At 35.6% G+C, this 14020-nt stretch overlaps 1 protein-coding gene across 6 annotated transcripts in view; it reads left to right on the top strand.

Annotated features, from left to right (window-relative positions):
* Nucleotides 1-14020, top strand: part of CSPP1 (centrosome and spindle pole associated protein 1) — a 129719-nt gene that overhangs the window by 38026 nt on the left and 77673 nt on the right. For 2 of the 6 annotated variants that reach the window (XM_039246973.1, XM_039246972.1), the window contains exons 5-7: nucleotides 3238-3341; nucleotides 10523-10624; nucleotides 11580-12019. In XM_039246973.1, the coding sequence (XP_039102904.1) occupies nucleotides 3238-3341; nucleotides 10523-10624; nucleotides 11580-12019 (646 nt within the window). Of the gene's footprint in view, nucleotides 1-3237; nucleotides 3342-4045; nucleotides 4070-9175; nucleotides 9257-10522; nucleotides 10625-11579; nucleotides 12020-14020 lie in introns of all 6 variants that reach the window. The other 4 variants (XM_039246975.1, XM_039246970.1, XM_039246971.1 and 1 more) reach the window with 4 other exon arrangements.

The raw sequence follows: 14020 nt of genomic DNA, 5'->3' as shown, positions 1-14020 counted from the left end.
CAGGATATATCCAACATGCTGAATCTGAAAAATACGCAGCCAAGAATTCTTTATCCAGCAAGGATTTCATTCAAAATAGAAGGAGAGATGAAGAGTTTCACAGACAGACAAAAACTAAAGGAATTCGTGTCCACTATACCAGCCCTGCAAGAAATTTTAAGGGGGACTCATTGAGTGGAGAAAAAACAAAACAACACACAAAAGACCAAAAGCTACAAAGACTAGAAAGGACCAGAGAGAACATCACTAGGAACCCCAACTCTACAGGCACCACAGTGGCATATCTTTCACTCTAGATGTCAATGGACTACATGCTCCGATCAAAAGATATTGGGTAACAGAATGGATAAGAAAACAAGACCCATCTATATGCTGCTTACAAGAGACCCATTTTAGACCTAAAGACACTTGCAGAGTGAAAGTACGGAGATGGAGAACCATCGATCATGCTCTTGGTCACCAAAAGAAAGCTGGAGTTGGGGCGCCTGGGTGACTCAGTCGGTTAAGCGTCTGACTTTGGCACAGGTCACTCACGATCTCATGGTTTGTGGGTTCAAGCCCCGCATCGGGCTCTGTGCTGACAGCCAGCTCAGAGCCTGGAGCCTGTTTCAGATTCTGTCTTCCTCTCTTTCTGACCCTCCCCTGCTCATGCTCTCTCTCTCTCTCTCAGAAATAAATAAAACATTAAAAAAAAAAAAAAACAATAAGAAAGCTGGAGAGCTATATTTATATTAGACAAACTAGATTTTAAAGTAAAAACTGTAACAAGAGATAAAGAAAGGCATTATATCATAATTAAGGGTTGTATCCACCAAGAAGATCTAACAATTGTAAATATTTATGCCTTCAACCTGGTAGCACCCAAAATATATAAATCAATCACAAACATAAACTTATTGATAATAATACCAAAATAGTAGGGGACTTCAACCACCCAACTTACAGCAATGGACAGATCACGTAAGCAGAAAATCAACAAGGAAACTATGGGTTTGAATGACACAGTGGACCAGATGGACTTAACAGACGCATTGAGAATATTTCATCCTAAAACAGGATGGAACATCCTGCACTTGTTCTCGAGTGCACATAGAACATTTTCCAGAATAGATCACATACTGGGACACAAATTAGCCCTCAACAAGTACAAAAAGTTAAAGATCATACCTTGCATATTTTTAGATCACAACACTGTGAAACTAAATCAATCACAAGAAAAAATTTGGAAAGACCTTGAATACTTGGAGACTAAAGAACTTCCTATTAAATAAAGAATGAATGGGGTAACCAAGAAATTAAAGTGGTAATTAAAAAGTACATGGAAGCCGATGAAAATGAAAATGCCACCACCCAAAACCTCTGGGACGCAGCAAAGGCAGTCATAAGAGGGAGGTATGTAGCAATCCGGGCCTTCCTAAAGGAAGAAGGTCTCAGATACACAACCTAACCTTACACCTAAAAGAGCTGGAAAAAGGAGCAAATAAAGCCAAAAACCAGCAAAAGAAGGGGAATAAAAGAAGCAGAAATCAACGATGTGGAAAAAAAATAAGAGTAGAACAGGTCATTGAATCTAGGAGCTGGTTTTTAAAGAATTAACAAATTTGGTAAACATGTAATCACATTAGAAAGAAAAAGGACAAGACCCAAATAAAATCACAAAGGGGAGAGATCACAGCCAATACTGCAGAAATACAGACAGTAATCGAATATCATGAGCAATTATATGCCAACAAATTGGGGAATCTGGAAGAAATGGGAAAGTTCCTCGAAACATAAATTACCAAAACTGAAACAGGAAGAAATAGAAAATTTGGACAGACCCATACCAGTAAAGAAATTGAATCAAAATCAGAAATCTCCCAAAAAAACAAGAGTCTAGGACTGGATGGAATATTACTTCACAATTAAAAGGAATGAAAATTTGCCATTTGCAACTAGTGTGTATGGAACTAGAGTGCATTAGCTAAGCGAAATAAGTCAGAAAAAGACCAGTACTGTATAGTTTCATGCATATGTAGAATTTAAGATACAAAACAGATGAACATAAGTGAAGGGAAACAAAAATAATATAAAAGCAGAGAGTGAGACAAAGCATAAGAGACTCTTCAGTACAGAGCAGAACTGAGTGTTGCTGGAGGAGAGTTGGTTGGGAGATGGGCTAAATGAGCCACGGCTGTGAATGAGGGTGTTTGTTGGGATGCGCACTGGCTGTTCTGTGTAAGTGATGGATCGCTAAATTCTCTTCTTGAAGTCACTGTTACACTATTTGTGTTAACTGTCATGGATTTAAATTTTAAAAAATAATCTTTTCATACCTTAGAACTACATGGTAGGACGAAAAAAAGGGAGAAGAGCTTCAAAAATCTAAAAACTCGCTATCTGCTGCTGGGTGTAGTATCTTACTGTCAGAATGTTTCAAAATTTTTACTGTTTGATTGTAACTGCTTTATTGAGAAATAATTTATATACCATAAACTTTACCCATTTAAATGATACAGCCCTGGTTCCAGTGTGTTTAGAAGTCGTGCAGCCATCACTGTTGTTGTCATCCTAAAATGTCATTTGGTCTTTGAATTCTATGTAATGAAACATGACTCAACATTAAGGTTTTCCTTAAAAAATTAACGTCCCTTTGCAGAATTTCTGTTTGGGATGATGAAAAATCCTGGAAATGGGCTTACGTTTTGTGTGTGCGGGGATGGATGCCCAACGCTGTGAATATACTTAATGCCACTGAGTTGTATGCTTAAAAATGATAAAAATGGAAACATTTATAATATATAGATTTTACCACAATAAAAATTAATTTCCGTTTATATGAAATCAGAATTGGTGGCTTAACATTAATAAAAGTTTTTGGAAATTTCACTCAAAGCCACACATAGTTCTAATAATTTTTTCTCAAACATTTTATAATAAGGATATTTTTATGTTAAAAATCACATAATTCATTAATTAAAACAGAACTTAAAATTGTTGTATTTTGTTTTTATAGTAATTTCAGTAGAATTAAGTGAAGAAGTAAAGGTAATCAGCTTTTCTTTGCTTTAATTTTGTACTCTCTGAATAGCCAGATGCCAAACAGTGCAGAACCATAATAACAATTTATTATCCTGATCCTGGCTGTAGAATCAGCGGGACTATGTTCTTACCTACTATGCTTTGGTGACAGCATATTGTATTGAAACTGACTTCTGTTTGAAAATGAGCTATATACTTAAGTTGTTCTCTTTCTAGGAATTGATTATGGATTAAGTTTACCACTTGGGGAAGATTATGAACGGAAGAAACATAAACTAAAAGAAGAATTGAGGCAAGATTACAGACGCTATCTTACTCAGGTAATTAATTCTATGTATGCTTCAGATCTTATGCTTCAGAATTCTTTATTTTCCTGAGGTTTTAGTCATGTGTTAATTTTTAGGTTGTCAGTGGTATCTTAGCAGTAGGATGTTATAGTGAAAGTTAAGAGACATCTATGACGTAGGTAGAAAAAAATGGTGCTAAGAATGGTCCCATGGAATATCAGACATGTGGCCTTCAGAACAGGGTAGTGGGTTTTAATTTTAAATCGGATGGTAAGTTCTGGTTCATGTTTTCTGTAGACTTATCATGGTTTAAAATAGACCAATTATGATTCCCAACTCATCTACTCCCTCCAACCATGTATTAAAATGACACATGGAGTTCTAGTTGCTAATTATTTTCCTGTCAGCTAAGCTTATAAAACCTTCATTTAATATATTTATTTAACCTCCTAAGTCTTTGCTTTATGATTTAATATATTTACTTAGCAGACCCTTGTTTTAAGTGTATTTGGTTAAATTATGTAATTGATAAGCTATAGATTTCTCGTAAGTTTTTAAATGCAATTTACTTTTGAAGTTATCAAATTATTTTAAACAACCATATTTCTAGTCACCCCAAGATATTCTGTACTTTTTTAATACTTTATAATGTTTGTTCCAAGTGTATAAGTGGTCTCTTATTCTGATGTGCACATGGAGAGAAAGAACTTTGAATACTTTGTTTCCCTTGACTTTAGGGTATTACACAAGCGAAAAGAAAGGTAGGGTTGCCTGCAAAACATTTTCTTTTCATTTTTTTCACTTTCTTTTCTTAGATCTAGTAGCTTGCAGTTATTGTTATTTTATGGTGTTGCTCTCAAACTATTAAGAAAAATAACTTCATTTGTGATTTTGAGACTTTGAATGATAACATTTTGTACCCTTGCTTTTACCAATGTCAGTCTATACATGATAATTTTTCATTAATACAATCAAGCACTGTGCTCTTTGATTCCTGCTTTGCATTTATTTTTGTTGCTTTCTTATGCCTCTTTCAGGAATATTCTATGGCCCGTTTGTTTTCAGCATGCCAATTTTTTCTTCTAATTTTGCTAATCACTTTAATATTAATAAAATAATAGATATTCAGGATATTCTAAGACGTTTTTAAAGTGTGTGTTGTCAGGATTTGGATTACTCAATATTTTTGCACCCAGACGCATGGACTACATTTGTAAATTTATATTGGAAAACAAAAACACTGTAGTTTTACAGAACTTTAAAAAGTATCTCACACATCCATTCATCATTCAGGCAACAGTTTTTTTTTTTTTTTTTTTTTTTACAAATAGTTTATTGTCAAATTAGTTTCTACATAACACTCAGTGCTCATCCCCAAAGTGCCCTCCTCCATGCCCATCCCCCCTCCCCCCCACATCCATCAGTCCTCAGTTTTTGTCAGCATTCAAGAGTCTCTCATGGTTTGCCTCTCTCCCTTTCCCCCACCATTTCCGCCCTTCTTCTCCCCCTTGGTCCTCCGTCAAGTTCCTCCTAATCCTCCTATACGTGCAAACATATGGTATTTGTCCTTCTCTGCCTGACTTATTTCGCTCAGCATAACACCCTCAAGGTCCATCCATGTTGCTACACATGGCCAGATTTCATTGTTTCTCATTTCAGGCAACAGTTTTTAAGCACTTATGAAGATGAATCTGTCTTCAAGGGCTCTGAAGAGTCTGGTTGTAGAGATGACATCATACGGGTCGGAAACTGATACCTGATAAGGATATAATGATTAGGAGAGACTCCAAGCTGTTATTTTGTAAGACAGGATAGGAAGAATTTGGGTGTCCTAGAGGGTGAATCAAGGAGAGGAAGCTTTTCAGATGAAGAATATAGAGTAAAGAAGGACTTGGAAGGAAGGCTTTAGCTGTGTATGAATGAGGCATATTGGGTTTACCAGCCTGAGTTGGTTAGACTAGATTATTTTTGAGAGTAGTAAAAAATAATGATGTAGACAGAGAGGATAGCATCAGATTAGGGTTTTTTTGAAAGGAATTTTATTTGTGTGCATATTTATTTATTTATTTTTAAAGCAGGCTGTATGCTTAACATGGAGCTTGAACTCACAATGCTGAGATCAAGAGCTGAATGTTCTACCAACTGAGCCAGCCGGGTGCCCCAGATTAGATTTTTAATTTGATATGTGTGAAACCGTATACCTTCCTTGGCAGCCTGTGAGGAGCTCAATAACGGTTTTAGGGCTGTTAGTTCTGCATATTAGAGATTCTTATTGTTTATTTTAAATTGTTGCTACAGATTTTTAACTCTTCTTTTCCCACTAATTTTCAGTCTGTTTATGCTACTTTCCACAATGATCCTGTTTCTTACCAATTCAAATACTTCATTGTCTCATCGCTGACCTTCTGGATAAAATGCTCATTCCTTAGCATGGCATGTGAAGTCTTTGTGTCCCAGCCTGCCTTCCTGGCCTTGTTCCTCAGTTCCCTCCCCTCTCTCAGCACTCCCTGTGGGGTGAAGGTTTTCCTCTGGTATCTACCGCTTTCATTTGTGGATCTTAAATTCCTTCATAGAGAGAAGATTTTCAAAAAGAATGATGGTAGGAGGCATAGGAAGAAATTACTTTATGAAAGAGAGAAAGAATGAAGAAAGAGAAAGAAATCAAGGAGTACAAATCTTTAAATTTAAATGGATATGAAGGAGTTTTGGTGTTGGATTATCAAGAATGTGGTTATGATAGAAGAGCAGTACTTTCTTAATATGCAAGAGACAAATTTTGGTTGACATCTGAGAAGGTAGACATGGAAAGGAAAGCAAGGAGAAAAGAAAATAACAGGATTTGGGTAGGTGGCTGCAGTGGCTTCCTTTACCCCCAGAATATGTGTTTTCCAAGTACTTTTTAGTTCTTTTTAGATTTTTTTTTGTGGCTTTCGGACTTTTGGATTGTATGGATATTTAAATTTAAAAAAATCAAATCATTAAATTTTGCCAAGAGTCATTAAAAATTATTTACCATCTCCTTTCCAAGTTTTAGAACTAGATCATCCAACATTGCAGGGAGAACATATCCTGAGGAGAATAATTTTTTTTTCCTTACAAATAGTTTATTGTCAAGTTGGTCTGAGGAGAATAATTTTTAAATTGAATTTATAAATGTGTATTTCCAGGGGTGCCTGGGTGGCTCAGTCGGTTGAGCGTCCGGCTCCGGCTCAGGTCATGATCTCGCGGTTCGTGGGTTCGAGCCCCGCGTCAGGTTCTGTGCTGACTGCCAGCTCATAGCCTGGAGCTTGCTTTGGATTCTGTGTTTCCCTCTCTCTCTGACCCTCCCCTGCTCATGTTCTCTCTCTCAGAAATAAATAAAACATTAAAAAAAATGTGTATTTCCAGCCCAGACTTATCTCTTGAACCTCACACTTACTCTACTTAGTTAGCTATCTCAGAAATGTAATGGGTATCTTAATGTTGAACATGTTAAAAAGAGAACTCTAGATTTCTGTTCTTCTCACTCCCATCCTCTAGAAGCCCTAAATTGTTTGAAGCCTGTTCTTTTATTTTTTTTTTTCACAGTTCGTATTATCTTCTAACATACCATACTCTTCCTTAGGTTTATTATTTCTTGTTAGTTTCCTTTGCTTGAATGTAAGCTTCAGGAGGTCAGGGATCTTTGTTTTCTTCACTGATGGATCTCAGACATAACCAACAGATTGGGACATAGTAGGCTCTCTGTATTGTATTGAAGGAGTAAAATACAGCTTTTTTTTTTTTTTTTTTTTTTTTTTTACAAATAGTTTATTGTCAGATTAGTTTACACATAACACTCAGTGCTCATCCCCGCAAGTGTCCTCCTCCATGCCCCTCCCCCCCCCCCTCCCTCAGTCCTCAGTTTTTGTCAGCATTCAAGAGTCTCTCATGGTTTGCGTCTCTCCCTTTCCCCCACCATTTCCCCCCTTCTCCCCCATGGTCCTCTGTTAAGTTCCTCCTAATCCTCCTATACGTGCAAACATATGATATTTGTCCTTCTCTGCCTGACTTATTTCGCTCAGCATAACACCCTCAAGTTCCATCCATGTTGCTACACATGGCCAGATTTCATTGTTTCTCATTGCCATGTAGTATTCCATGGTATAGATAAACCACATCTTCTTGATCCATTCGTCCGTTGATGGACACTTAGGCTCTTTCCATGTTTTAGCTATTGTGGAGAGTGCTGCTGTGAACAAAATATAGCTTTTTGAGTAACTCACACTATTGTCCTGACTATGTTTTTCATCTTTTTGAAAATTTCAAACATTACCCTGGTCCTGTATAGGAAGTGGGAATTGCCCAGTGAAGGAGTGGGGGTGCTGTATCTCTGTCTTCTCAGGGTTGGAATTCTGAATGTGTTTTTGGTACATGTATAACTCTACAAAATGGCTAGATTTATAGTGTACTTTTTATATAAGGATTAAACTGATTCAGGGATTTAGTCAGGTATCCTATTATTTCCCTTGACAAGTAAGTTTAGAGTTCTATACAACCAACTTTCGTATTAGCTTTTGTAGCACAATATGTACTTATTTACATATTTGTTTCCTCAGCTGAACTGTAAATTTCTTACATAGAGGGAGTATATTCTTATCTTTGTCTCCCTACCACCAAAGAAAGTAACTTTTGTTTTAAGTAGTCAATAATTGTTTAATGAATAATTAAAAGGCGTGGAGCTACACAGGTTAACAAATATTGATTGATTTAATCCTCATAAGCTAGTGATTCAGATGGTATTATCCTTGTTTTACACACAAAGGAACTGAGGCAGAGAAGTTAAATAACTTCTAAATTATGACTACAAAGTAGCAGTATCAGAAAGTTGGGGATCCTGTATATTTTTTTCTGATCCCTTGTGATTGCTTTGTAGTGTTCAAAGAGATTTGATATATTTTTTAATGTTTGTTTATTTTTGAGAGAGAGAGAGAGAGAGAGACAGTGTGTGAGCAGGAGAGGGGCAGAGAGAGAGAGAGGGAGACACAGAATCTGAAGCAGGCTTCAGGCTCTGAGCTGTCAGCACAGAACCTGATGTGAGGCTCAAACCCACAGACCATGATCTCATGACCTGAGCCACAGTTGGATGCTTAAATGACTGAGCCACCTAGGCACCCCAAGATTTTACATTTTTAATCCTCCTTGATCCTACCAGCTTTGGTAGATAGGCAGAGCAGTTACTATTCTCATTTTATGGTAGAAGCCTAAGTCAGGGAGGTGAAGCAGCTTACTCAGTATGACAGAACTGGGACGTGTTGCGGCTAGTCCTGGAGCCCAGGTTCTTTGACGCCTAGCCTGATGGTCTTTCTACTACATTGCATTATCTAAACGTTTAATGAACAAAGATGGAGTTACAGATAAGGAAACAGTGTTCGTAGTTTATATCTTTTGGCATTTGAGTGGATATCCGCTCATAAATTATTGCAGGAAAATTAGTAAAAAAAATATTATTGCAGTGTGCATACAGATCTTGGTGAGGAAGTTTAAATTTACTGTCAGAACAAAAGGCACTGAGGATCAAGAATGTGTGCGTAGATGAGGAATATAAATTGAAAAAGTTTCCTTTATTCCCATGCTTTTGAATCATCTGCAATATACATAAATATATGTAGCAAATGAAAATTAAGACCTGATTCTCTTCTTTAGGGAGTTGTTGATTGGAAGAAAATTCTGTTTTCTAATTACTTTTGTTATGATCTCTGTAGAATTGTACTTTGTGTCTTCATCTCCATTTCATTCTTTTGCTCTGCATAATGTAATCACTTAGAAAATAGAATGTAAAGACACATTTATGGAACATTTTATAAAGGCAATTGGGTAACATATTTTTTTAATGTGTATATATACAGAAAAATTTTCTGTCCACGAGTGAAACAGATCCATCTACTCTGGGAGTTTCTCTTCCTATTGGTGAGAGGTTATCTGCTAAGGTAGGTGGATAGGAGTAGTTTTGTGAGTAGTAGTTTTATGAGGCATCAAAATAATTAAGGAACATACTCCTGACTTAAATGCAAGCAGAAGAGTATATCCTTTCTCGTACTTGAATATATGTCTTTAAAAAAATTTATGGAGTCTCTGATGTGCTGCTTTTTAAAAAAATTTTGAACATAACGTTTATAACAACGTAAGGTATCTTTAATGTGTGAATTAATTGAGTATATAGAATATATACTCATTGGTTTTTAAGCTATGAGGTTCATTCCATGTGTCACAGTTATCAGTGAGATGACCGGATGAGAGTATTCTGAGCTTTTATGTAGGGTAGCGTCTGGGTCTATTTAAAAGTATTGCTATCAAATATAAATACATGTACGCACTCTTTAGAGATGGAGTAATAAAGCGCTACTAAGCTAGATGAGAGATCATGACATAGTACATAAGACAAATGGGCAGTAATAAGCTTCAAGAGATGACCTAGTTAAGTCTTTAATTCTTTTTTAGATTGTGCTATTTTAATTACAGTGGAGGTAGTAAGGCTTAGAAACATCTCCTGTGTTTCAACAGAACATTTATATAATAAATTAGTGTCTGTGATAATTTTACCTTTTCATGTTTAGAATACAATAAGCAGCCTTCTTCACCCTTGGGAAAGAAATGGTTAGCAGCAGGTGTTTTGGCCTTAGGGGGTTGGAGTAGAGGCAGGAGATGTCCCAGAGAAGGAAAGAAGGAAGGTAACCTGGTCAGATCTCCTGGGAACATGCTAATGACAGCTCTCCAGGCAAACACATTGATGTGTTTACGAGTGGGACAGATTTATTTATGAATACCTTTGGCAGAGTGTACTTGGATTGTCTAAGATTGCTGTTGATAAACAAACCTAGAATCCCATGGATTTATGGTGCATGGCTTTTTGGAAAATGTTATCTAAGCGATGTAACGTATAAAATGTATAAAATGGAGATGTTTCACAACCAAAGCAGCTCCCTTCTATTAATGACTTCCTGTGTTAACCTGGACCTAAGCATGTAGTAGTGCTTATTCTAATGTGACAAGAAAGGATGTGAGGAATTGCATGGGCGGTCTCAGAACTCTTCCTGCCTCTCTTGTGGCCTTGCAACTGTTTCTATCCTTGAAATTATTAGCAGAGTTTGATTCTGGGTAATATCTTATCTTGTATGTGTTTGATTGGACATGTGTTTGAAGCTACTTTTTCCTGAAGTTGGAATTTTAACATATCTTTTGGTTTTTATTTTAAGGAAAGATTGAAACTTGAACGCAACCAAGAATATAATCAATTTCTCAGGGGTAAGGAAGAATCCACTGAAAAGTTCAGACAGGTAGAAAAGAGTAGTACTGAGGTAGGTTTTCCTTTTAAAGTAAATCTTTAACACCAAAGATTGAACATTTTGTATTTAATTGAAAATATTTTTCTATGTTAAATATGTCACTTGGTTTTTATATATTTTATTTATTTTTTTAGACATATTCTTTTCTTTTCTGTTTTTGATTTTTTAAATCTTTATTTTTGAGAAAGAGAGAGACAGAGTGCAAACAGGGAAGGGGCAGAGAGAGGGGGAGACAGGGAATCCAAAGGAGTCTCCAGGCTCTGCGCTGTCAGCACAGAGCCCGATGTGGGGCTCAAACCCACGAAACGTGAGTTCATGACCTGAGCCAAAGTCGGATGCCTTAACGAATGAACCACCCACGCACCCCTTTATGTCAGTATTTTAAAGAGTAAACCAAACTGAACTAAACTTAAGACATATTAATATTTAGTTTTATAAACAGTTTTATCATATGTTGAAGAACTTACCCTACTTTTTAACTTTATTGGGGAGATTTAATTTTAGAGATTGGCTTTAAGTGATCCTTAGTTTTTAATTTTAAGTGATTTTTAAAAGATTGACAATTTCTAGCTATATATTTTTTTTCCTAAATTTAAGAATGGTTGATGTTATCGGGGCCAAAAAATTGACCACTTTCTATATTCTTTGCATTAAGAATTGAAATAATTTGAAGCAATATTAGCTGCCAAAATATGCCTTTAATATCTCCTGGGATAGGAGTTTGCATTTAGTTTATCCTCTCTTTTACGTATATCACTGTTGAGTGTCGATTTGATATTTATTAAGTTTTGAAGGATAGCAATTCCATGAAGTTTTTTTTTTAAATAAAGATAAAGTATTTCTTTAGGTGACTAAGCCTTGGAGTTGAGGTGATAAGTAGACTCAGCATCATTTGAGAGTTTAATTACCTTTTAAGAAATAGCGTTGTATTAAAATATGTTTCTTGTTTTCTTTTTTATTTGACCAGCACAAGAATCAAAGAAATAAAAAACCCATTAGTCAGGTTAAGCCTGATTTACCTTCACAAACACAAACATCTTGTGAAAATTCAGAGGGTCCTAGGAGAAATGTCTTAACTCCTTCGGAGGCATATGAAGAGCTTCTGAACCAAAGACGACTAGAGGAGGACAGATATCGACAACTAGATGATGAAATTGAATTAAGGAATAGAAGAATCGTTAAAAAAACTAATGAAGAAGTGGGCGTTTCCGATAAAAAACATCAAAGGCTCGCCAGCAAGTCTGACATTCCAGAGAGAAGATATCGCAGGTTGCGTGAAGATCTTATTTTTGATAGACAGTATTATAGACCAGATCAAGATCCTGAAGTAAGTGAAGAAATGGATGAGAGGTTTAGATATGAAAGTGATTTTGATAGAAGACTTTTGAGAGTGTATACAAATGACAGGTATTTACAACTTCATTTTTATTTTCTTTATTTAATATTAATATTGTTACTTTTTATCATTATGTTAAGGAGAAGCAGTTTCATACGTTTACATAGTTGATTAATTATAAGATGCTGTCAGTTTTAGGTTATACCATTCTCTTTTAATGTGCCACTGAAGGCACAAATAAAACTCCTGAAATGTCAAGAAAGGGACCTTGTAATAAGCTCTGATACTGAGGGGCTACAACCTTTATGTTAAACTAGAGGGGAAATAAACTTTTTCACAGAAGGAGACAGAAAGGAAACTTTCATGTCTCAACCTTGGCATTGAACGGAGGGTACACAAAAAAGAAACTTCCCTGAGATTTTATTGTAAACCAGTACTAATTCAGGTTTGCAGTCTGAATTCCTTTTGCTACTATTGTCTGAAGACCTTGAGGCAGGAATTCACTGTGGTCTCAGATCCCTAGCGCCCCTGGGCAGCTGACGGCGGAAGAACAGCTCTTTGCCATAATTTGATGGCAGTCCCAGATTCACATGTTAAAATGTGGATGAAAAGGACATTTTAAAATAGATAAAATACAGCTTATTCCTTTAATTTTCCTACTCTCCTAGGTACTTCTGTAAGTATATTTCATTGTTTTTAAGTCACTTATTAAACATTTACTTAAGTGAAATGATACCAGATTTTTACTATCAGATTTTCAGGCGCTTCTCAGTTTTTTTTGATGATTGTTTTTGGGACACTCTTTGTAATTTCTTAACTGCTACACTGGGGTTTTATTTTGTTAAGTCATTTACCTTGATACTTAAAATTTGCTATATTTAATGAACTTTTGATTTGGAGATAGAAATATGGCAGGGTTCCATATTTGTCAGTGACTTGTTAACTTGCAAGGCTTAAATCTAAATTTTTAGGAGTTTATGGGACCTTTTCATTAGTCCAAATAGATTACTTTTTAAACATTTTAGAGAATTTCTGAGATCTGATGCTGTATATTCAGTAATCTAAATATTATTAGTAATACAGAACCTTTACAGTTTGTCTTCTACTCTGTATCTGTCCTTATGGCCTCCTCACCCAGTCTGTTTAACTAATACTCCCCCTGATTTAAGTGGTATTAGTGAAGGATTAGAATTTTGCAGCGCTTCTTGTCATTCATCTCTGATTTGAATTGTGTGGACTTCAGAAATGTTTTCTATTTGAAAATGTTTATAACTGGAGGTAGTCAAGGGCTGCCTAAACTAAAAGCTCTCCAATGGGGAAGCGCAGGCCATCTTGGACTCCTGGTGCTGCTTTCTTTGTACGTGAGAACGTATTTTTCCCTGCGGTGTTTGTTTATCTTTAATGTAACGCTCTCTTTTGAGTTTGGAATTGTAGGAAACTTATTATGATGATTGCTTTAAAAAATATTTTAATCTTTTTTTGGTAATTATATCCTGTGATAATTTTAAACTTGAACAAATGATTTCAGCCTAATTATTTGAGATTTAGCTTATTTCCTTATGGATTCCATAAATGAAATGAGCTCTTTCTATATAATCTTTACCAAGTAGCATTTTAAGAATAGATTAAACATGAGGATGAGTGAGAATAATTCCTGTTGCACATTTTAAAATGTTTAAAAGTATTTCTTCAAATTTAAATCATTATTATATGTTACTTCCATTTTGTTAATGAGTAAACTTACATCTCTAGATGTAAGGTTTTTCACATATGTCTCTAAGGCAATTGAGGTTAAAATTTATTTTCTGTATTTCGTATTTGTAGATTCCTTAATTTCCACAAAAAGTTTGTATCATTCAGTAGTTTTTATTTAGCGGAGCAGAGCGTTATTAGCAGAGCATTGGTAGGAAAAGTGACTGCTTATTAGTGAAGTTTTTGAAACTAAAGAAATGTGTAACTACATTTGGCCCTTTGCTTTAACCATTTCTTTTTTTTTTTTTAATTAGTAAGTATAGTTGATATGCAGTTGATTTCACAAGCACACATGGGGATTTACCAGTTCTACACATCAT

This window comes from Hyaena hyaena, unplaced genomic scaffold (genome assembly GCF_003009895.1).
Source record: "Hyaena hyaena isolate Hyena2069 unplaced genomic scaffold, ASM300989v1 scaffold_287, whole genome shotgun sequence".
Classification (NCBI taxonomy): Eukaryota; Metazoa; Chordata; class Mammalia; order Carnivora; family Hyaenidae; genus Hyaena; species Hyaena hyaena.
The sequence above is the reverse complement of the archived record's forward strand: the minus strand, read 5'-3'. Positions and strand labels throughout refer to the sequence as shown.